The following is a 22,411-nucleotide window of genomic DNA, read 5'->3' as shown; positions in this document are numbered from 1 at the left end:
AACCCTGGTCCTCTGGGAATATTCCGAAGCGGCCAGATTGACAAAGATCGGAGGACGCTTAGACTGGAAGCTTCGGCCGAACAGATAGTCCAATCGGGCGAATTTAGTAATTTGTCTTTTTCCTTCTTCTTGAAATTATCCAAGCGTGCAGCAATAATAATCGAGTCCAAGTGCGCTGCAGTGTACTCCGGATGTCAGAACTTTCCCCACTCAGCGCGGCTGTCGGAACCAGACACCCAGAACCAACGGCACATAATCGTATGCCCCCATATCTGCTACCTTTTTGGCCCACCATTAACAATTACCTTTGTGGGCGACTACTAGATCAATTCTTTGAAAGGCTAAACCAGGTACTGAACGTTTCCAATTGGCTCAATTAGGCAAGCGGAATGTCACTCCGTACTCTCTCGCTAACATGGATGGTTTTGCGTCTTAAAGTGTACACGATGCATCCATGCACATCTCCCTGGGACTGGGGGTATTCCAGCCCTGAGGACCAAAAGCAAGATGACTCTCAGATGTAACCGGCGCCAGTACGGATGCGGTTAGCCTGCTAGGATACAGCCAAGTAGTTAGTCCAGTAGGTACGTGCCGAGGCGATGGCGTAGAAGCCATGAGGAATTTTCCTTTTCTTCTGTTTTGTCCATGTGTGCGCTGAAGAAACATGGGTATCTATTTACAAGGTACGGATTCCAAAGTTTGATCCAACCTTATGCATTTCTTGGGACAAGGAAACCTACTTTTAAGTTCATGATTCCAGAATGCTCTTTGGGCAATTCACCACCTTCTTTCTATGCGATAGAGTTTGGTTGACTCCGTGCACAGACGACAGGAGTATCTCCCGTAGTTCCTCCGTAAAACAGCTCCTGAACACGGAGACGAAGCCCTCTCTCATATCAAACAAACCCTCTGGTGGGGACTTCGTAGCTTCGACGCTATCCACCGCCGGTTATCGGAAATTCCAGGCCCATGGATAGCCAATTGAGGCCTGGACCACATCCGCGGCTTGTGGTTTTAAGCCTTGTGGTGTTTATCGTGTAATTTTTGGAAATCCTGGTTAACAGGGCAGGGAGTCAAAGAGTCCGGCACAAATGTGGTTGTAGGCCTGTAACTGTAAATCTTTGCCTGTGGCGGGCGTTCTACATGGAAGGTTATAACCCCGAGACTCTGGCCGGAATTCATTCCCTCCTCTAATTTTTCCCTCCCAGTTTGGCCCCAAGAGGATGCGCGAGGATGGTTGATACTCATCTACAGAATTCTGCGCTGGGGATTGTGATTGCCTTCCCCATTTTGGCTGGAATCGCTGTCCTCTTGAGGCTCTGGAGTCGCCACTTATCACGATCGGCACTCACCAGTGGTATGAATGGGCCTTTCCCCAGTGATCGGCAGGCTACTAACGAGTCTACTTAGATGATTACTTGATCACGGTGGGATATGTATGGGAGCTTTCTTCCTTTCAAACGTCAAGACTTAGACACTAATGCGCCTCAATAGATTCTCGCCGTTGTCCAATCCGTCACCTCATGGTATTGTGGGTATACCAACGCAAAAACAAAAGAAGGTTCGCAGCATTGACTGACCCGAGCGCCCTCAGATATCGAAACCAACTACATCGGGATACACTACAACGATATTCCAAAAGACCGTGATGTCAAGACGGGGTTCATTGTCAGTATTCTGGCGGCTGTCAAAGATGGATGCTCTAACTGACCCGGAGTCATTGAACAGTGGAACTATGTCAACCAGCTGGTCTACAATCCCGCCTTGACCGTCGTGAAGCTGTCCATCTTGTTATTCCTGCGCAGGCTGGAATCTCGGTCGCGCGTGGTCAACGGCCTGATCTGGGGCGCCATGGCTTTCGTCGTCGGGCTCTTCATCGCGACACTATTCGTTGATATCTTCCAATGTCGTCCAGTCGCCTACGTCTACGATATGTCGATTCCAGGCGGCACATGCATTAACCAAGGCGGCTTTTACGTGTCGACTGCGGCGCTTAATTTGCTCACGGACTTGGTGGTGCTGTCAATTCCCATAATTATCACTTGGAGCCTGCAGATGCCCCTGCGACGGAAGATTGCCGTCTGCGTCATCCTATGCCTGGGTGGAGTGTAAGTTCCCTGTGTCTCGAACAGACGACACGATCCGCTTCCACCCAATCGCAATTGCAATTCTAATTTTAACCCCCTTCCTACAGCGCAACCGCCATCGGCGTCTGGCGCATCGTCATCCTAGCCCAGGTCTTCCTCACCCACGAAGTCAACCTCGACCCAACCTACAACATCGGCTTCTGCAGCTCCGCCATCGAAGTCAACGTCGCCGTGATCACCGCCTGCGGCCCCTCCATGAAAGCCATCGCCAGTCGGTACCTCCCTCGTCTCCTTGGCACATCCCGCCGCGAAACCTCCGGCTACGCCGCCGGCACCAGCGGCTCGCGCGGGCGATTCCCTGGCTCGAAGCGATTTACGAGCAACAATCTGCACTCTACTGAGGACGACAGATACGAGATGGCGGACCCAAATGCTAGGAATACTGTGAGTATTGGCCGAACCGGTAGCGGCCGCTTCGATATGCGCAAGTATCGCCGGGGCGGGGATAGTCCGAGTATTAGCAGTGGTAGTGAGAATGGGGTTGCGGGGATTGTTAAGACGACGGATGTGTCGGTTAAGTATACTGTTGGTGAAGTGACGCCGGATAATCGGTCGCGGGATGGGAAGCATGCCAGTGTGGATAGTTTTGTGTAGTCATGTCCACTGGGCGTGTATATGTGGTGGTTGGATGTTCGGCTTGGGATTTGGAAACGGGGATTGGACTTTGTATATGTACTTGCGAGAAACTCAGACGGAAGAAAGATTGTACTAGTCGTGGACCCTTGCATGATATCGATGGCTAACTACAGCATTGCCCGACGTTACTTTTTTGAGGTTATCACTTATTTCGTATCACCCTCCTCGGTATTGCTTCCAAATCGAACTCGCTTGAGCTTATTGCTCCCAGGAATCAATGACAAGTAAGTAAATTATAATTTCAATTGATACTCCAGGTCAATGTGTTACAGTAGGCATTTACATCTAAAATCAGGGACTGCGGTAAGAAAAAGAACACATGGAACACTAATATTGTTTTGTCTCATCTGGCGATAGAAAATGTCAACAATGGCACGTCAATTTAATTTCGGTTGAGCCTGTATTTGCTTCAGACTTTCCAATGCCATGTAGGAAGGTGAAGCAAAACCTAGTATTATGTATGGTAAAAGCCGTTTTGGACCAGTTGAAGTGGGGTGACACCATTGAGCTTAGTAAGCTTATCGACTAATGATCAATTTATCTTACGTTGGCGTTGACACGACACCTGACCAGTTTCACATGCAGGAGGTAGCACCTCGCAGTCCGTCCCTGCATTTGTCTCATCTCATCCGATCCTTCACCTCTACTCACGTCTGCGGACACACCCGCGGAACAATTGCAATCTCTTGAGCTGCCCCCTGAAGTGATCACCTCTTTTTGACGTTTTGTACGGAAAACAAATCGACAATGGCGGCGCCACATAATATTGATGAACAGGGAGAAATCGCCGTCGTATGTCTTCCTCTAGTTGCGTTGACTTATCTTTCTAAATTTTCAATATGTAAAAGGACCCCAATCTCCATGTCACCACTGTTTACGGCGATGACTGGCAATCGTAAATATTCCCCTGACTCGCAAGTCGCAACTCTCACAATCCCAGGGAAACCACGTCGATCGGGTCCTCGATTTATCGCGGTCTGGAAGAGAATGGTCGACGGTAGGCGTTCTTCATTATCAGTCGCCTCCATAGCTCATCCTATCTTAGATATCAAACATTGAGCCAAAAAGAATACCTGTATGCACAATTTTTCTCAATCGAGGGGCCGCCACTTACATTTGATCAGCATTCCGTCGGACGAGAGGCAGTTCGAGACTTACGAAGCTGGGTATGCGCATTCGTCTTATGTTCGTCCCAGACATTGACAATTAGCAGGCATCTGGTTGCCCTTGTCATGGATTCGGACAGAGAAAACCCGCTCTTCCATTCGCCTATTGGAGACAACCCAAGGCATATCCTCGATCTTGGAACAGGTCAGGGTAACTGGGCCATGTACGAAACATATCTTAAGAGTTGCTTTTTAGCCATCACAAACAACAACACTAATCTTTCTGCAGAGATGTTGCCGATATGTTTCCCATGAGTAAGTCCGATTGAACCGAATCTAAATGCATCAACCAAATGACCAGCTCTCAGCCACGGTCCGCGGAGTCGACCTCTTCCCACCTCCAGTGACATGGATGCCACCGAACTGCATCTTAGAGGTCGATGATATCGCCGAAGACTGGACCTGGAACGAACAGCAAGACCTAATCCACATGCGCATCATGATCGGCTCGTTCAACCCAACGGAATGGGACCGCGTCTACAAGCAATGCTACGAGTGAGCCCCCAACTTATCATGAGCCTCAAATATCTAAAGAGTCCATAGCAACCTCCGCCCGGGCGGCTGGATCGAGCAACTTGAAGCAAGCCCCTACGTCGAATGTGACGACAATAGCTTACCAGCTGACAACATCCTACGTACCTGGGGTCCCACCCTATCGGCATGCGGCAAGCGCGCAGGCCGACCCCTTGAAACAATCGATATGATGCAAGACGCATTCCGTAACGCGGGTTTCGTTGAGGTTCATGAAAAAGAGTACAAGTGGCCCATTGGCCCGTGGGCTCGTGATCAGAAGTATAAGGAGGCTGGTACCGTCAATTATCAGCATTGGATGTCTGGTATGGAGGGCTGGGCTATGTGGTTGCTTACGAAGTTTGGTGCTCCACACCCTTGGTCTCATGAGGAAGTTATTGTTTATGTTGCTAAGCTGAGGGCCGAGCTGAAGAATCCTCGCTATCATATATATGAGCGCGCGTGAGTTCTTTTCTTATTTCTGTTGTGATGTCGCTGATTGGTCTTAGCCGTCGTGTTTGGGCGCGGAAGCCGTACCCTGGTGAAATTTCGCAGGTTGTTGTCAAGACTGAGAGGGAGTGAGAATGGGAGCTGGAAGTCCCGGTTGAAGATGTGTTCCCGTCGGCAACATTCTCTTGATTGCTTTCGCCTTTTTTACATATCACAACCACAGTATGAAGACATACTGTGAAAGCTATGCTTCAATTTGCGTTCAACTTGGCTTTTTGTCACAACGCTTCAGGGCGACCGAACTGGGCCGTCTATCGCTATTTCTACCTCGGGATCGTCGCAAGGATTTGTTCATCGATGAGCGAATGAGCCTCCTTGCTTATCATCGTACTGCAATACCTCCGTTCCCTAAGTTTTTAACGCATCGTGAGCCGATTGTATTATCAGGCTGAGTAGACAATATAATTGGCGATCCTGTTCCTTAGGACGTTCGTCTTGCATGTTACTAGGTGTACATCAGGCTTGGGACTGCAAACATTCTAAAATCGCTGTGCGAAAATCACCTCATGCTGGTCGCTTTTTAGGTGCCGATATATGTTTAATTATATGCTTTCCATCCTCAACGAAGACATGAATCGATCGCTTTCCTCCCTCGGCCTGTTGTATCGAACCAATGCTCGCATGGGGCTATAAATATGGACCACGTGTTAGGACTTTTGCAATCAGTTTACACGTGAGATAGGAGGGTACGGCTGTGAAGTACTCCGTATAGTTATGATGCTTCTAGTCGTGGCTGTGTGTAGATACTAAGATACCGGGCGTTTTAGGGCAGCGGGCATAACCCAATGACATTCTGTTGTTATTCAGCCAAGGGGGTCAGTGTAGTGGTCGCGCGACTTAGGTGATCCTCACCCTGATTCTCACCCCGTCTATAGCATACTCACCCTTTATCACCCCCGGTCGCGCGACCATGAAGCGGCTCTCACCCTAAACTCACCCAGGTGACACCCACCGAACTATTGGCCGCACATAAGCCACACGCCGGTAAGTTAGTGAGTGTGGGTGGGGGATATAGGTGAGAATTCTGGAGGCAGTAAGATCGCTGATTCGCGATTGAATTAAGACATTGGAGCCGCGCATGCCCAATTTTTCTCATTTGCTAGACTTCTTGGAGGACATCCATGACCATTATCATTCTAGTCAGTTCCATGACGAACTTAGGCAGAAATATGGACAATCAAGATCACTTCCAGCGTTCCATTGGTTAGGTACTGCTACAATGAAAATGTATTACCACCTCACTTATCTTGCTGTGCCCATGCTTTTCAAAAATGATTGTACATTTTTATTTAGCGGGTGCGGACAGCGCATAGTCGTCGACTTTCTACTCATTTAATCAAGTTTATTGGGACCGGGCAAACTCTCGCCGAGACACTAGAATGTTTCTGTTATTTTTCGAAGGGAGAGGCTGACAAAGTGGTTAGAATACGGGGAGAGTTTGGTTAGGGTCGGCTCGGGCGGGTAGCCAGATGATGTCTCTTGAGTCAATCGAGACATTTAGATCTCTGGCAGCCTTCGGATATGGACCTCTGAAGTCAGTCTAGCACGGTGTTAGTAAGAACTTAGCTTATTCAAACATATATCTTCAAACCAAATGCAAAGGCTCTCTTCCTTTGATGGCGTTGATATACCGAAACATTGTTTGCTTTTCCCAAGGACACCATTTTGAGAAGGATGTTACGTATAAGATATAAAGGAGGAATATTCAGAGCTGCCGGAGAAACAAGATTGGAAATGAATTCGTGTTCGTCATTTCCATGTCTTCTTGGCCAATAAATACGTTTTTCTTATATCAGCCTTGTTCCCCACTGTCTCCATCGAAGGAAGGCAAGAAAGATCGCATGAGTTCTTCGCTGAGGGAATCGTAAGGGAAATATGAATCATCCGTTTCGGATGGGAGTTGCAGCGAGGTCGTCAAATCTGGGGTCGGGAAATTGAGGTATGTGGTGTAGAAGCCCGTTTCCGGTACTGGACGAAAGGTATCCATCAATCCTTCCGGCCTTGGGTCATGATAGTCGCTGGGGGCGAACGAAGCAACTTGGTCAGACTCAGTATGAGACTCAGACGTTGCCTCAGTTTTTGCATTCTCTGGGTAAGACAGTGGAGAAGGTATATCGTCGGTGTTGTAGTTCATTTTGTTTGCCAAGCTCCGGAAGCTGGAATCGCAGAGTTGCCATGCCCGACGCGAGCCAACACTGCGTTCGGACATGGCAAAGAGCCAACGAATGGACTTTTTGGATAGCCTTACAAGCTTCTCTTCTTCCTTCGGCACATGAACGCAGCCAAACGAAAGCTCGAGAAGGATGATGGTCGCTGCCTGCATGAGATAGCGCAGTACACCCCACCACGGGCATAGGTGATAAAGCTGGAAGACGTTTGGGTCATCCGGAATCAAGTCAAGCATGCGGGTAGCCGACTCCAACGTGAAAACTGCCATCGTATAACTGTAAGTCCAGAGGGAATTCCTCTGGCGCGGATCCCTCCGGCAGAAGCAGGGACGTCCTAGGATCATGCGCGCGCTGTAGTAGTGAAAGGCCAGCACCAATCTACATCGATGCTGCTCAGGACTGTCATCAGTCGGTTCTTTCTCAAAGTCGAGCGCCGTTGGCAGACTCGATTTCCAGATGTCGATTCGAGACCTGAGTTCATCGAGCCGATTTTCAATCTCCGACCACACAAGCGTCACCGCATTTGTGGAATAGACCTTGTTCACAATTTCCTGCGTGACAACTGCCAAATCACAGTAGTAGAGATAGCATAGCCCCGTATTGACCGGCAATCCTTTCAGCCATGTTTGATCCCGCGGCCTGGAATTTTGGGTGTCCTCTGTGCTGCTGATCCATGAACTCGCCATAACCTCGCTAATTCGCTCGTCCCTCAATGCAGAATCGTTGAGTACCTCGATGGCCTTTGGATCGTCTTGTAGTTGGTGCTCTTCAAAAGGGAGTGGTAAAGGAGTAGAGTAACCGCCGTCGAAAGTATAGATCGCCCGGCCAGTCATGACGCCTAACAAATGCTCGAAGGTGTACAGGGACCACCAAACTCTATAACGTGTTTCTTTGGAAATGTTGGAATTTTTCGGGTTTTCGGCCTTCAGATTGATGCCGAGTGTGATGGCCGAACGCAGTGCCAAGGCTTGGATTCTCCACGCACTATACAATAGGCTTTAGTCAATTCTGGTCTGAGGAAATGACACTGTGATACTAACCGATTGATCTGATCAGATGCAGCTAGATAGAATGCAATCAAGCCTTCCACTTGAACTTGCTGCAGATCAGGGTGGCTGAACAAAATTTCGCCGTTCATACTCAACCGTCGACCCCGGGTCAAGTACACCAAGTGATCATGTTCATCGCCACGCCATGGTGCTTTGATAAGATGTGCGTGTCTGGCTGATATTGCGAATATGATATTCAGGATAGCAAGCCACTTGTCACTCGGCCGGGTCGAGTTATCGAATAACCCTTCGTATTGGACGCGAAACATTGATTTGCTGATGATAGGAAAGAATGGGTGAACGGTTTGTAGATAGTCATCGACGAGCTGGTCGGCTAGCGATCGTGATGGCAGGATATAGAGTTGTATCGGCTCCGGCACAGATATATTGAGGTCGTCGAGGCGATAGTTCAGGGTATGGAGAGAGACTCTATCTTTTGTGTCTTCTTTTTTGTCTTCGCCGGGACCCGAGGCATTCTTTTTGCCCCGAGTAAGTTTGTTTATTTCCTTCTGGAGCCTTTTCATCCAGGATATTTCCGAAGTTTTTCCAATGAAGCCGGTTGCGCGGGTGCGGTTTGTGCGGTTCAGGTCCTCATCCACTCGATCGATAGCTTCCAGTGACCCGATGGACAATGGTGAAGATGGTTTGACGGATTCGGCCGTGTTCTGTGATGTTGACAAAAGAGATTGGGGGTATTCGAAGGAGGTACTCGTGTTCTGGCCATGCTTTATAGAATTATCAGCGACAGCATAAAAGGGGTCCGTGGATCGCCCACCTTGTCCAGCAATGCCTTAACCCAGCCACTTGTGCGAGACTCCGTCGCATTCCGCAAATCGTGAAGCAAGCTTTCATATTCTTGCACTGCTGCTGAGAGTCTTTGAACCTCCCTGTTGATTTCCCATAGATCAAACAGTAAGACGAGTGTTTCCACTTAGCTTATTCCAGGCTCACCTTGTCATTTTTTCTCTCCATCCCACCGGATAGTAACAAGTGAGTCCCAACTCTCGGCATTGCCGACAGAGAGGTGTGTCACCGCTGCATTTCGATTTTCGGCGTCGGCAAGCCTCACATGCTCGTGGAACCCTTCGACTGTATCGCGGAGTTGTGTCTGGAACCTGCCTGGGGATTGCAATTTTTGCATTAGCAAGTTGGGGATCTCCGACCGGCGTTGATTGAGCTCTATTTGTCCCCCACGCGGAAGCTAAATCCGTGCTCGAGGGTCCACTTAAAATTGCAGGGGCACTTTGTGGCTCTGGTGGCTCTGTTTCTTGCCCATTCCCTTTCTTCATGCTGGGAAAGACAAAATATTAACATGAGAACTGATCTTTCTTGTCAGTTATGAGAATAGCTAGCTTAATTCACCAGAAAATAAGCGGCCAATAGGTTGCCAGTGCGACACTATTTGCTTCGGTCTGAGATACCGCCAATCAGAAGCGCGCATTTCCAGAAGCGGAAACATGTGGAACTCAAGCCCTAATGTTGACTGAGATACATATGCCCTTCCCCCTTGATTTGATATATCCCTTCAATCACATACCCCGGCAGGTGTTCAGTTCAACAAGCCAGCTGCTAGGTGAGCTGCCTCAATGCGCATATTTAGGACACTGCCTTGTATTCCAACAATTATTTTCCACAAGCGTTGGGCTTTTACTTCAGCTCTTCCATGCATCCTCTTATCCGTATTAAACCTTCATGTGAGGTCCTAACCGTAGACGCGGTATCATAGGGGTTGAGTTAGATGGTTAGCGAGCTTACATAGCACCGAGATGTTTTCATAGTTATGCAGCATAATAATGTCAGCCTAGAAAGATGTGATTAGAAGGACAACTTTACGAGGCAATTAAATCATCGCGGGCCAATGTGGAATCTGCGAGGGTTCAAGACATTGGACTCTTTCAGCTGACGGCACGCCGATATTGCCGCCAGCAAAATGGACCCTGGGCTCATTGAGTGGTTGCTCCCGGTGCCATCGCTTGCGGAAACTGTCACTAAAATGGCTGTGGTACCTGCTGTTCATTTGCAGATGGCCAAGAAGTACCCGCACGTCAGCCACGACGCCGTGCCCGTTAACAGCGGGTTACTAGGCTCCGTTCTGAGATGGTGATGCTCAATGGACACATCCGTCGCATCTGGGACAGCATAACGACAATGATCGAGATATGTCACCGGCTGTTGGCTAGCGAAGCTATCGAAGTCCAGTAGGTCGGCCAGCTTCTAGCAGAAGTCATGGAACACATGCGCCGTCTCAATGAAGCACGAAACGCCAACCAGGATCTTCTCAGTGCCTTGTTCGCCTTGATTGAGGCCCCTTAAGAGCAGGTTTCGAACTTTCGCTAGTATTGACGTGAGCTGCATGCACATATCGGATATTTCGTCGTTGTCCCTTTTTTTCCTTTCGTGTGCAGAAAATAGCACACTTCATCCAGGCAGTCTTCTTTAATTCAGTCTTCAGTAATGGTAATAAACTAGCGGACTTTGTCAAATCTTCATATTCTTCAGGTAGTCAGTAGCAGGAGTTGAGATTTCACAAAAAAACCTTATAATTTCAGCCTCATCTTCCCTGCGGGTTGGTGTTCCGCCAATTATGTGCCTCTAAACCCAACCGCCAATGAAAGGCTCGGATTGGTATAACCATATCTATGATCCCTCCCTCCAATTTACGTCGTTTTCAACTGCATCTTTTGGGTTCATTCGGCCTACGCTCGGTGTCCCTCATAGGAACTGGCCGAACTGATCACGCAATTTTGACCCAAACGGCCTTTGCTAGGCTGATACCTTTACCGACTTTTTCGCTCATACAATATTGAGGCGTTCACTCCCAAGGTTCTGAATCTGTCAATGCCGATAGGTATGTGAACTGACATTTCCCTTATATACTCTCCTAGGAGGCTCGTACTATCGAGATTTCACCGTTTTTGAAGTCGTTGTTTTAAGTCGTTGTTTAAGCCGTTGTTTGTGCCATTTTTCAATAAGTATAGTTTAAACGTATATTAAGCTCGTCTTCTTATATATTATACAATTTCTCATATCAAAACACTATGCTATGACATCTGCCTCCGTTTCTCAAGCAGAAGGCTGTTTTGCATGCTAAGCTTGAACAATGATTGTGGTTCTTGGGGCTTCTCTCTTCGATTGAAACCACCTTTGGAGCAAGGAGGTGAAACGCTCGTCTGGCGTGGTTGTCGCAGTTGTGCTGGCGTAGATATACCCTGATTTGCGCGATTGAATGATCCGAGAGGAGGACCTGCAGGCGTAGCTCTACCTCCGGCAGCGATCCTTTCTTGTCTTTTTCTTTCTTCTTCATGTTGATGTACACCAAATGCAACATCGAAGATTTCGCGAACGTTCATTGTATCGGGAGTGCGGAAACCGACTTCATTGCCAGCAGCCAAACGGGGGGTAGCAAGACGGTCGTTCTTCACTGCATGATGATTCGAAGTTGAGTCTTTCTCAGAAGTGGCGGTCTGAGAATCCGGACTTGGGGTTGCATAGGCAGATTTGGTTTCACCTAGTCCCTGTTTGATCCAGGGATGGGCCATAAACTCTTGAATCGTGAACCTTTTCCCGGGATCGACAGTGAGAAGGTTGGAAACAAGGTCTTTTGCATCTTGGGAGATGCTGTCCCACCACGGAGACTGGAAAGTATATTCTCCACGGGTAACTTGTCTCTTCAAAATTCCGATGTTTGGGTCGTAGAATGGAGGGAACCCAACGAGGAGTGTGAACAGCACACATCCAAGAGCCCACATATCAACTCCCATTGAGTACCCTTGATCTGAAATAAGCTCAGGTGCAGCATACCCCATGGTCCCGCAAGGTGTCATGGTTTGATTGCCATATCCGTAAATCAATTTGGATAAACCAAAGTCTCCGAGTTTGATCTTTCCTATGCCACCGCATCCAACTCCAGGGATAAACTCGCCTTCGTCGGCTTTCTCTTCGTCCAAACCAGTATTAATTTTGTTGTTCTGTGTCCATGGTATGGAATAAAAGAAGATGTTTTCGGGTTTTATATCACTAGGATAAAATTTAGTTCTGCTCTTAGTTGGTGAATGAATATAGAACCTACCGGTGAACAACACCTAGAGTGCCATGCAAATATTCCACAGCTTTGGCAACTTGAAGAATGACATGTCTGCTGAGATCTTCACTGAGGTATGTTAATTTAATGACCTGGTTAAAGAGCTCTCCGCCAGTGCAGAGCTCCATGATGATATAACAGTATTGGCGTGTCTCAAAAGAGTCGATGAATTGCACGATATGAGGGTGCTTTGCTTCTTCTAGGATGTGAATCTCCTTGTTCATATTGTCTATCTGTTGCATTGTTAACGGATGCAAGAGCTACCAAGGCGGATCAGATGTGTCATACCTGCTGTTTATTCATTTCATATTTTCTCATCACCTTGATGGCAACCTCTCCGTATTCCGAGGTTGAGTCTTCGGCACGGTAGACATTACTAAATCCGCCCTTGCCTATTGTTTCGAGGAGGGTCCAACGACCTAGTCCGGGATACGAAGGCATTTTTGACTCAGCCATGCTGGTGGCGATTGGTTGCTTGGTGTCTGTATTTTGGATCTTGGTAGATTTCACTGTGGAGGAGCGGAGGTCATCTGTAGATATAGGCGCCATGATATCGAAAAATGGATCAAAACGCCGCTTGGCACACAAATTTAGTTTATAAGTACCCAAGACGAATCATGGCAGTTAGATATGCAAGGTGAGTTCAAAAGTGATATAACCATACGAAGGTACGTCATTGCTGAGAATCAAGTTAGGTTCATTGATGTAAGGCAAGAGAGTTATCAAGGATGGATATCAGTTTACCCAAGGCAATAATGTGGGTTCCCCATATTCACTCACCCCTGTAGCAAAGTCCAATTGGACGCGGATCTAACTCAGATCCGCTAGAGCCTATAAGGAGGTTGAGCACTGGCCCTTCGCATCATTACATGAACAGTCGCCCGCTAATATTTCGAGACGCTTGACTCGTTGAGCTGTTCGCCCCATGTCAATCCGGAAGATGTTCAGCCAATAAGAGGCATGCAAACTGCCAATCATCGAAGGGTAAATTGACCCAATTGGTAGTGATCGGCGAGGGGCAAATAAGTGTTGATGCCTCAGGCTACCAGTGCAGATGACCCATTGTCACGTGATCGTCTGTTGGTCACGCCACGAAGGTGGCATGTGACGTGTGGCGCGCGTACTCAAGAGTGGCACAACCCCATGAGTCAAACCTCGGAGTTAGGCGCAGATTGCCTGATTCAGCTGCTGATTGATAGACATCTATAGTCGCCTCCCAAGAAATTAAGTTTTGGTAGATTCGAGAACCATCGAGTAGTGCGTTGTCATCACCGAGGATTTGGCTATATGGGGGAACTGACACTCGGCCCCGAGGACGATGGCGAATAAGATTAGAGATGATGTGGTCTAGGCAGGCTTGGGTACGTACGCCTCTATATGAGTACGGGGAACTTGGCTGCCTAGGTGAACGAGTAGCTGTGTATAAAAAGACCGGTTTGTTGGTGCCGTTGACTGGCCTTTCGAAATCAGATTAAGTGTTATTCACTTTTCTTCTCTTTCTTGTTTTCTTTGATATCTTCCAGTATAACATCTTTCAACATCAAGATAAGATCAGGCTTGTCTATATCATCGATCGATAACTTCAAGATGGCTTCAATCTACCAACTCAACCAACCCCCTAATCCCTTCTGGGATTTCCTCAACGGAAACCTAGAGGATCATCCCTTCTTTGCTCCTCGAGGCCACCATGGAAGACGTGGACACCACAGCCGCCGTCATGGATGGGAAAACTCCCAACAGAGCGAGACAGTTCCACAGGGCACTGAAGCACCCAACGCAGAGTCGAACGGAGAGATGAAGAACGACAGGTCAGCGTCCGACTCCGACTCCCCAGATAACCAGCACCGCCGTTGTGACCACTGTGGTAAGGGCAATGGCAAAGGCCGTGGAGGTCCCGGCTATGGGCCTGGTCCGTTCCGTGGAATGGGTGGCAGGGGAAAGCATGAACATTGTCCTCACGCTGGACCTCATAATCAAGGACACCATTGCAACGCTAGTCCCTTTGATTTCTCGAACGAAACCGCCCCAAAAGATCCCGAAGCACCTCAGTCACAGGCTGAAGAGAAAGGCCCTAACACTGAGACCAACGAGATCTCAGTATCCGACTCCGACTCTCCAGGCAACCGCGGCCCCGGCAGAAAATGCAAGAACAAGGGCCACGGAGGCCCGGGTCCCTTCCGTGGAAAGGGCGGCAAATGCAAGCACGGGCGTGGCCCTCACGCCGGACCATGGGGCCACCACAACCACCCCTACGATCACGCAGGAATGTTCGGCGGCCGCGGACGAGGCCCTCACCACACAGGCGGCCACGGCAAACACCACGGCGGACCCCCATTCGGTGGCCAGGGCTTCCCCTTCAACTTCCTCCGCAACCTTGGAATTCCAATGAATGAATCCGCCCCCGAGGGCGTAGATTTCACTCCTGCCATCGACGTCTTCGACACGCCGGCCAAGTACATGGTGCACGTCTCACTACCCGGGGCGAAGAAGAGCGATCTGAGCATCGACTACGACGCCGACGAATCGGTTTTGCGGTTGGCGGGTGTTGTGCACCGTCCTGGTGTTGATGAGAATATGTATCAGGGGCTCGCTATGGAAGAGCGTGGACGGGAGGTTGGAGTGTTTGAGCGTGAGGTCCGGTTTGGGACTAGGGCTGCGCCGGCTTTTGTTGCTGTTGAGGGGATTTCGGCGAAGTTGGAGGATGGTGTTCTTAATGTTGTGTTGCCTAAGGTTGTTCCTGAGCCTGAGGTTGGGAAGAAGAAGGTTGTTGTTAAGGTTGATGATCTTGAGTGTGAGAAGGGTGATATGGTGGATGAGAAGGTTCGTGGGGATTTCACTCCTGATGAGTCGGAGGTTAGTGATGTCGAGGATGGTGAGGCGAGGGAGTATGTGAAGGTTCCGGTGCTGTGAAATTGGCTATTAAGTTTTGATATTTGATGGTTGGCGTTTGGGGTCTGATTCTTTGCCCTTATTAATTTGATATTGTTTGCGATTAAGAATGGACAAACACCCGATATTGGGTGGAATACATACCAGTTTGATTACACCGTAGAAATTTGTAGATTCTCGTAGGTCGTTTCTTTTGGTAAGATGGCAAGCGTAGTTCCTCGCCGGACGCATCAAGTCTCGTCTTTTTCACGCCGAGCAAGATCTGTTCCCATAGACCCATCTCCTAGGCCAAACCAACCACTCCTGGAACCCCGGGTGGATCTTACTCTCAATATCCTCCAACAACTGACGGGAAGCACCATTGATAAACCAGCAATGGTCAATGAGATGTAACAGCACACACCAATGAGCCAAAAGAACCAGAGCAGCAGGCCTGTACGCTTCCAAATCTTCTTGGAAGCGTTTGGAAAGTGAGTATGCCCACATGATGATCATACCAGTCTCGATATGTGGGCCGGCAAGCTCTAGTTGGCGGGTTGAGTGTTCGAAGAACTTCATGGCATTTTTGTAAGCTTCTCGGTGGTCAGCCGTCGATGGTGATCCCGCAGAAGTATTTTGGTCTGGGTGGGTCTGTGATTGAGGGAATGGGTAATTATCAATGAACTGGTGAAGTTGAGATATCCGGTCCCGAATATCGGGAGGGAGTAATGATTGTTGCATGACCGAGGGACTTGAGAGGATTAGTTTGTCTGAATATGATGCAGTATAGTGGGGGAACGACATACCTAGAAATGAGCATGTCATCATCAAGCCAAATGCAGTTCACCAATGGCGCAAGCTGTGTCTTCCGAAGAGAATGTAGCCATGGCTCCATTATCGTTTGCAGCCCGTTGACAACAGAGAATAGTTCAACTATATTTGAGATCGGGGTCGGCCAACGATCCGCACCTAACCGAATCGGCGAGGCGCAGACATAGACCATAATCATGGAAGCAAAACAAAACACGGGTTGCCAGTTGCTAGGGTCAATTGGAGAAGCGATGAGTTCCCGAAACTTTTTTAATCCAGCTGCCTGGTGGTAGGCAGATGCTTTGATATACTTTTCTTTCTGGGCAGGGTAGAGACACGCGCGGTGCAGGGCAGCCAGTGCCAAAATTCCGTGCATTAAGTATGAATTCGAATAGCCCTCCATAGGCAGAACAATGCGCCAGACATGTCGAGCATCTTCACGAATTGTGAGGCTGTTGCATGTCACAGTGCAGTAATGGTGCATGAGTTCAAGGTCGCATGCCCAGTCGTCCGTATTGGAAGGGGGGCCATATGGAGAGCTTGAAAAGATGTGTAATAGATCAAGTCTACTCTCGGGTCTGGGGGCCTCTACAGCCAGAGGTGTAGATGCAGCGGGAGTGTGATACGACTCCGGGTAAAAAGGCGATGGGGCATGCAGGACCACAGACTCTGACCGCGTGGCCGGGGTCTCGGTCGGGGTTGATATTTTACTGCCTGTTCCATGCAGATAATTCGGTCCCATGTAGCTACACTGGATGCCGTGTTTGGTGCAGTTTGTGCATGGATATCGTTCGTCGCACTGCGTCACGTTAGAGAGGTCGCGGGAAGTCACGAGTACGCACCTTCAATCTTCGCGTCTTGCATTCCGGACAGCCGTTACGTGACTTACGATGCGATCTCCTCGGACCCATTATCAGCAAAAATTACTCGCAGTATGAGGAGTGTTGTGAGATAAATCTATTCGAGTGCGGATACGGACGCGGATGCGAATACGGATGCGAACTCGGATTCGGACGTGAGGCTCCACTTACCCACATCGACATCGGCTAAATGGACAGCCATGTCCCCAGATAATAATACATGTAACTCGAATCACAGTCAAATGAATGACAGCCTAAAATTATAGTGGATATTAGATCTAATTCTGTTTCATAACCACGGGGGTTGAGTGGCTGTGGAATTTGGCCCTTCCTATAAAGGCGATGTATGGACCCTAGTATAGAATCAACTTATCTAAATTTTCACTTTTCAGCTGAAGATGTCTGAACATAATATCTACGGGTATAATCCCTCGCTTCCAGCAGCCATCATCTTCATCATACTCTTTGGAGCCTCAACTGCCTACCATGGCTACCAACTCGTCAAGTCACGATGCATGTACTTCATCCCATTCTTAATTGGCGGCGTGTGTAAGTTTATCAGAAGTCTTACAATATATGGGTATTCCTGACATCCTATAGTCCAGATCATCGGTTATATCTGTCGCGCAGCCTCACATGATAATTTCTCCGGAATTCCCCTATACGCGATTCAGACACTCATGATTCTGCTCGCTCCGCCACTATATGCCGCATCAATCTACATGGTCTTAGGCCGAACAGTGACATACCTCCACGCAGAGAATCTAAGTTTGGTGCCAGTGAAATGGATGACAAAGATCTTCGTAACCGGCGATGTCTTCTCCTTTCTCCTACAGTGTGCTGGTAAGTATATGAAGTCCAATTGAACCAAATCAGAGCTTCCATCATGCAACCCGAGCTATAAGCTAACCAAATCCACTCTTACAGGTGGTGGTCTCATGTCTGCAGGATCATCCATGCACGAAACAGGGTCGAACGTAACAATCGGCGGCCTAGTCATCCAACTCCTCTTCTTCGGTTTTTTCGTGGTCGTCACGACGGTCTTCCACTTCCGCATCTCACGCCATCCAACCTCCAAATCACAAACAGACCTTGGCATCACCCGAAGCCTGGGCTGGAAACAGCGCAACTGGTTCACCATTCTCGTCGGCCTGTATATTGTCAGTGTTCTGATTCTCGTGCGGTCTGTTTTCCGTCTAGTCGAGTATAGGGAGGGATATAGTGGGTATATCATGACACATGAGGTTTTCATGTATATCTTTGATGGATTGTTGATGTGGATTGCTATGATTGTGATGAATATCTACCATCCAGCAGAGATCCTGGGGAATGGGAAGGGTGGACAGGGTGAATATTCTGAGACGATGCAATTGTAGATCCTGTGTTGGTTTAGATAGCAGTAATTCTGTCGATTTGTTTGTTTTAGCGCTATATAGACGGGTATATTCAACTTTTGCATGATGAAATAAGAAAGGGCCAAAGCCAAAACCAAACAAGCGAACAAAGAAAACATCATTAGAAGCCATCATTAGAAGCCATCATATCATCGTGATCTGTAGTCATTACTCGGCCGGGCATCATAACTTTTCCTCACCCCATTGCCCACCCCATTAGCATATAAACCAGGCCGTCTAGACACCGCAGAGCCGCGCGTAGAAACAGGCAACAAATTTCCCCCATATTCAACATCCACACTCCGACGCATGCGCGACAAGCTAATAATCTTCTCCATCTCCAGCGCCTGCAACGGTCCCTCGCCCCGTTCAGCCGGCGCAGTAGCCTTCTTCCGCCCGGACAGCCAGCGTCGACTACCAACACGGAAGTAACCACCGATATCGTCAACCATAAGGGCAACCCAGACAAGCGGGATGGAGATCGCAAAGCCAATACCGAAGGTATATTTGGCCACATAGTCAAGACTCAAATTATTGAATTCCTTCATGTTGATCGTGAAAATGGAAGTGATAAACGAAAGAGGTAAGAAGACGATGGTGACAATAGTGAAAACCATAATCGTCTTGCTCTGGCGTGTAGTACCAGCAGCCTGATCACGCGCAAAGCGTGCCTCGAACGCATTGGCATGTTTCTGTTTTAGATCCAGCAAATCTGTGATAGAGTGATATATGCGCTCTGCCTGTTTATCCATTCGATCGATATCCTTGAGATGCATATCGATCACACGCTGCTGGTCCTTGAACCGTTTCTTGACTTCAACCTGTGAGCGATGCTGGCCTTGGTATGTCTCGCAAATGACATCTTGGAAATCGATCAGGACATATTTCTGGTGTTCCAGCACCGTGCGAATCATGTTCAGTTCATCGCGAATGTCTTTTGTTTCGGCTAAGAGATCGGTTTCCTGACCGATATCTAGGAGCCGGTCGACGAAGAGCGGCTGGCCGTCTTCATCGCAGTAATCGCTTGTCAGACCATCCTCATCTACCGACTTTGAGAATGAGCCGTTCAGCTTGCGGTGGCTTTTTAGCCAGTCGGATGCTTGCACGGAGGCGTGGTTGAATTGATTGAATAGAAGTGTTTCCTTGTCGGTTGCTATACCAATGGATGACTCGAACATATCCAGAAATTGGTACTCCTCATCGCCTAGACGGTGGCGATCGAAGACCCCCGAGCATCGGTTCGTGATGATGATTGCCAGGTCATATACCGACTTGACAGGGTCGCGAGTTTTGGAGTTGATATCTTCGATAATACCATCAAGCACGTTGAGCGGGTCGTTCTTGGGCTGGTCCCATCTTTGTGGGAAACCTGTGACGATGAGGTTCGTGCCGAGAATCCACATCCACAGTTGATCGACCATGAAGATTTTGGGATCGGAGCCCATTCCAGGGCTTTTGGTCTGGTATCGGTATACCACTTGGTCCTGGTCGCGGCTCTGGGTATCGATGTTAGGGTAGAAGAATTGGTCTAGTGTTCTGCGGACGTGCAGGGAGGTTGTTGAGGATGAGAGATGTGCATCGATGAGCATTTCGTCTCTTGTGCGCATTCTCTTCATTGCTCCCGGAAGGAATTCCAGTGTCTCGGCGCGTTGAATTGCATCTTGCATCTTTTGTCTTCGCTCGGTTGTCTCGAAGTGGAGGTACGGCATGAAGACGCAAATGTTACAGGCCGAAACAAGCGGATGAGAGTCTTTGCACATCGACGACGACAGAGGCGATGATCGAGCCTGTTTCTCACTCGGTCCCCATGGCGACTTTCCTTTTGTCTCTGATTTCGGAGTCCCTGGTGCACTGCCTGACTTGCCACGCTTCTGACTCTGGTTCTGATTGCCTTTGCCTTTCTTCACCGGTTCATCATGAGAGTGTGAATCAACTCGCTCCATCTTGCCGCCTTTCTGTTTGCGGGATGTATACTCTGCTTTGGCTTGTCCTTCTGATAACTCCTCCTCCTTCTCTTCCTCCTTCTTTTCCTCTCGTCGTCGCATCATCGTCCGCGGTGTATTCTGACATAACGGCCGCATGAAATGCGAATGGGTCCGTTGACCCCGATGTTGATAGTTGAACGACTTCTCCAGTCCCTTGAACCCATCAACATCATGAGCCCCCTCCTCAATAAAAGACTTGGTCAGCAAGGCTTCCACCCAAGCCATATTATTAGCAGGGAGATGAATCCACCGGAAATCAGTCGCGCGACTATCGGCCGGTACAGCCGTCACAGCCTGCTTGCGAGGATTCTCCCGATCCCTGCCATACAGCAGATCGAAAACAGACATGCGCTTGACACGATTCTCATTGTGAAAGTTGCCAAAATCCACAACCGTCGCATCAAACGCAGCACAAGCATCCTTAACATCATCGGACAACGACTCAACATTGTTAAACGGCGCCAACAACAACACAATATCCTTGCGCTTAAACTGCGCAGCCCTGAGAAACGGCGTACTCCCAAAGTTATCCCTAACCCTCCTCTTCAAATCATCCCTCTCAAGCAAACACTCCACAACCTCCCGATGTCCACCCTGCGCAGCAAGATGCAAAGGCGTAACCCCATTCAACAACTGAGCATTCACTTGCGCACCGGCCTTCAACAATATCCTCACAATGCCCTCACAGCCCTTATCACAAGCATTATGCAACGGCGTCCAACCACCATCACTAGTAGCATTAACCGCCGCCCCATGCTCAAGCAACAACAACACAATATCAACCCGGTCATGCGCAGTAGCAACATGCAAAGCAGTCTTCCCTCTCAACTCAACAGCATCAATCTCAACCCCAGCCCTCCTCCCATTCCCATCCTCATTCTGCGCAAGCAACAACTCAACAAATCTCCAATTCCCACTCGCACAAGCCCAATGCAATGGCGTCCTCCCCAATTCATCAACACCCCCCTCCCCCCAACAGCACACTCAGTCTTCAACAACAACCTAACAACCTCCTCCCCCCATCCAAACCGACAAGCCTTATCAGCCGCAAGATTATGCAGAGCATTCCTCCTCCTCAAATCTTTCTTATTAACATCTGCCCCACGCATAATCAACAGCTGCAAAATATCGACATGATTCCTCCAAGCAGCCATCATAAGCGCCGTGCGACCCTCCTTATCAGCCGAATCAGGCGAAGCACCATGGTCAAGGAGCAAGCGGACGATGGCGGGAAGGTTGCGCTCGACAGCGCGGTGGAGTGGTGATATCCGGTTCGACGCGACGTCTGTTTTGGCGCCTATTGAGAGGAGGTATTCGGTTGCGGCGTGGTTGGCGCGTTCGGCGCTGCGCATTAATCCTATACGCAGGAAGTTGTCGGTTAGTTGGTTGTGCTCGCGCGCTAGGGTTATTATGTTTGCTAAGGCCTCTGGGTCATTGGTTTCGGCTGCACGAAGGAGGCGTGGTTCTAGTCTTTCGTGGCCTTCGCTTGTTATGCTTGAGCGGGAGGGTGGCATTTTGATTAATGGTGGTGGTGTAGATGGTGGTGTTGGTGATGGTGGTGATATAGGTGTAGGTGGTGCGGTAGTGTAGGTATTATATATAAGGAATGATGTTGACGCTGGTTGAATTGTTGTTAGTGCATGACGTGAAGGTGAATAAGATGAAGTCTTCAAGTTTTGAACATTTTTTGGCAGATGCGCTAGAAGCTAAGAATCGAACCAAGCTCAAGAGGGAATGGGCCCACTACACTGGCCAAGATCTGCAGTGAAAAAAGTACAGTATTTGGCCCCTTAATCCTAGTCGGTATCGAGGCTGTGGCCCTCGTATTGAGTGTGGGGTAGCGGGCTGTAGGCCAAAACAAACGTGGGCTTTAGTGGGTCGTTGGATGGTTGTAAACAATTCCAGTATACTCGTCGACTTTTCGATTCGTGCCTGTGGGGGAAGAAGAAAGTAAGATGCAGAGAGAATTGGTAATTTGAAGCGATGACACCGTACTGTACTGACATGTGACTAAATTCGGAGTATACACCTAGGCACTGCAAGGTAAAAGACATAAAGAGAGTAGATCTTGAATCTATATCAAATTACAGGGGAATCGAGGAGATGCAGATGCTGATATGCTGGTAATTAGGACTCTTCATGCTCCGAAATTAAAATGTTCTTGCTTTTTTCGCTTTCCCTGTGCACGCCAAGTGACAAAATGCGCCTATCAACAGACAAAGGGAAA

The 22,411-nt window shown here is 48.7% G+C and overlaps 8 protein-coding genes across 8 annotated transcripts; 4 read left to right on the top strand and 4 right to left on the bottom strand.

Annotated features, from left to right (window-relative positions):
* Positions 1-1,233: 1,233 nt before the first annotated feature.
* On the top strand, positions 1,234-2,741 carry N7446_010353 (uncharacterized protein; the record flags this gene model as incomplete). Its single annotated transcript, XM_058519096.1, has 6 exons — positions 1,234-1,357; positions 1,411-1,436; positions 1,495-1,531; positions 1,595-1,668; positions 1,729-2,108; positions 2,195-2,741. 6 exons carry the CDS (start codon positions 1,234-1,236, stop codon positions 2,739-2,741), a joined length of 1,188 nt encoding a protein of 395 aa, XP_058369884.1.
* Positions 2,742-3,424: 683 nt separating this feature from the next.
* N7446_010352 (uncharacterized protein) lies at positions 3,425-5,041 on the top strand (the record flags this gene model as incomplete). The annotated part of the gene is made up of 10 exons (XM_058519095.1): positions 3,425-3,575; positions 3,632-3,678; positions 3,724-3,780; positions 3,829-3,858; positions 3,908-3,949; positions 3,997-4,113; positions 4,179-4,204; positions 4,258-4,444; positions 4,493-4,921; positions 4,969-5,041. The coding sequence occupies exons 1-10, from the start codon at positions 3,531-3,533 to the stop codon at positions 5,039-5,041; spliced, it is 1,053 nt and encodes a 350-aa protein (XP_058369883.1). The 5' UTR covers positions 3,425-3,530.
* Positions 5,042-6,761: 1,720 nt separating this feature from the next.
* On the bottom strand, positions 6,762-9,145 carry N7446_010351 (fungal specific transcription factor domain-containing protein; the record flags this gene model as incomplete). The annotated part of the gene is made up of 4 exons (XM_058519094.1): positions 6,762-8,121; positions 8,178-8,911; positions 8,962-9,073; positions 9,138-9,145. The coding sequence occupies 4 exons, from the start codon at positions 9,143-9,145 to the stop codon at positions 6,762-6,764; spliced, it is 2,214 nt and encodes a 737-aa protein (XP_058369882.1).
* Positions 9,146-11,227: 2,082 nt separating this feature from the next.
* Positions 11,228-12,958, bottom strand: N7446_010350 (uncharacterized protein; the record flags this gene model as incomplete). The annotated part of the gene is made up of 3 exons (XM_058519093.1): positions 12,556-12,958; positions 12,256-12,500; positions 11,228-12,203 (listed from the first exon to the last, which is right to left on the bottom strand). The coding sequence occupies exons 1-3, from the start codon at positions 12,814-12,816 to the stop codon at positions 11,228-11,230; spliced, it is 1,482 nt and encodes a 493-aa protein (XP_058369881.1). The 5' UTR covers positions 12,817-12,958.
* An 896-nt stretch (positions 12,959-13,854) lies between these two features.
* Positions 13,855-15,177, top strand: N7446_010349 (Hsp20/alpha crystallin family protein; the record flags this gene model as incomplete). Its single annotated transcript, XM_058519092.1, has 1 exon — positions 13,855-15,177. The coding sequence occupies one exon, from the start codon at positions 13,855-13,857 to the stop codon at positions 15,175-15,177; it is 1,323 nt and encodes a 440-aa protein (XP_058369880.1).
* Positions 15,178-15,402: 225 nt separating this feature from the next.
* Positions 15,403-16,856, bottom strand: N7446_010348 (Zn(II)2Cys6 transcription factor; the record flags this gene model as incomplete). Its single annotated transcript, XM_058519091.1, has 3 exons — positions 15,403-15,886; positions 15,942-16,744; positions 16,788-16,856. 3 exons carry the CDS (start codon positions 16,854-16,856, stop codon positions 15,403-15,405), a joined length of 1,356 nt encoding a protein of 451 aa, XP_058369879.1.
* A 347-nt stretch (positions 16,857-17,203) lies between these two features.
* Positions 17,204-18,181, top strand: N7446_010347 (RTA1 domain-containing protein; the record flags this gene model as incomplete). The annotated part of the gene is made up of 3 exons (XM_058519090.1): positions 17,204-17,354; positions 17,406-17,648; positions 17,733-18,181. The coding sequence occupies 3 exons, from the start codon at positions 17,204-17,206 to the stop codon at positions 18,179-18,181; spliced, it is 843 nt and encodes a 280-aa protein (XP_058369878.1).
* A 167-nt stretch (positions 18,182-18,348) lies between these two features.
* N7446_010346 (ankyrin repeat protein) lies at positions 18,349-21,698 on the bottom strand (the record flags this gene model as incomplete). Its single annotated transcript, XM_058519089.1, has 2 exons — positions 18,349-21,063; positions 21,102-21,698. The coding sequence occupies 2 exons, from the start codon at positions 21,696-21,698 to the stop codon at positions 18,349-18,351; spliced, it is 3,312 nt and encodes a 1,103-aa protein (XP_058369877.1).
* Positions 21,699-22,411: the final 713 nt, after the last annotated feature.

The sequence above is a fragment of the Penicillium canescens genome (genome assembly GCF_028828765.1).
Source record: "Penicillium canescens strain IBT 15451 chromosome Unknown utg000006l_segment0_segment0, whole genome shotgun sequence".
NCBI classification, from domain to species: Eukaryota; Fungi; Ascomycota; class Eurotiomycetes; order Eurotiales; family Aspergillaceae; genus Penicillium; species Penicillium canescens.
Note: the sequence above shows the minus strand (reverse complement) of the source record. Positions and strands in the feature narration are given on the sequence as shown.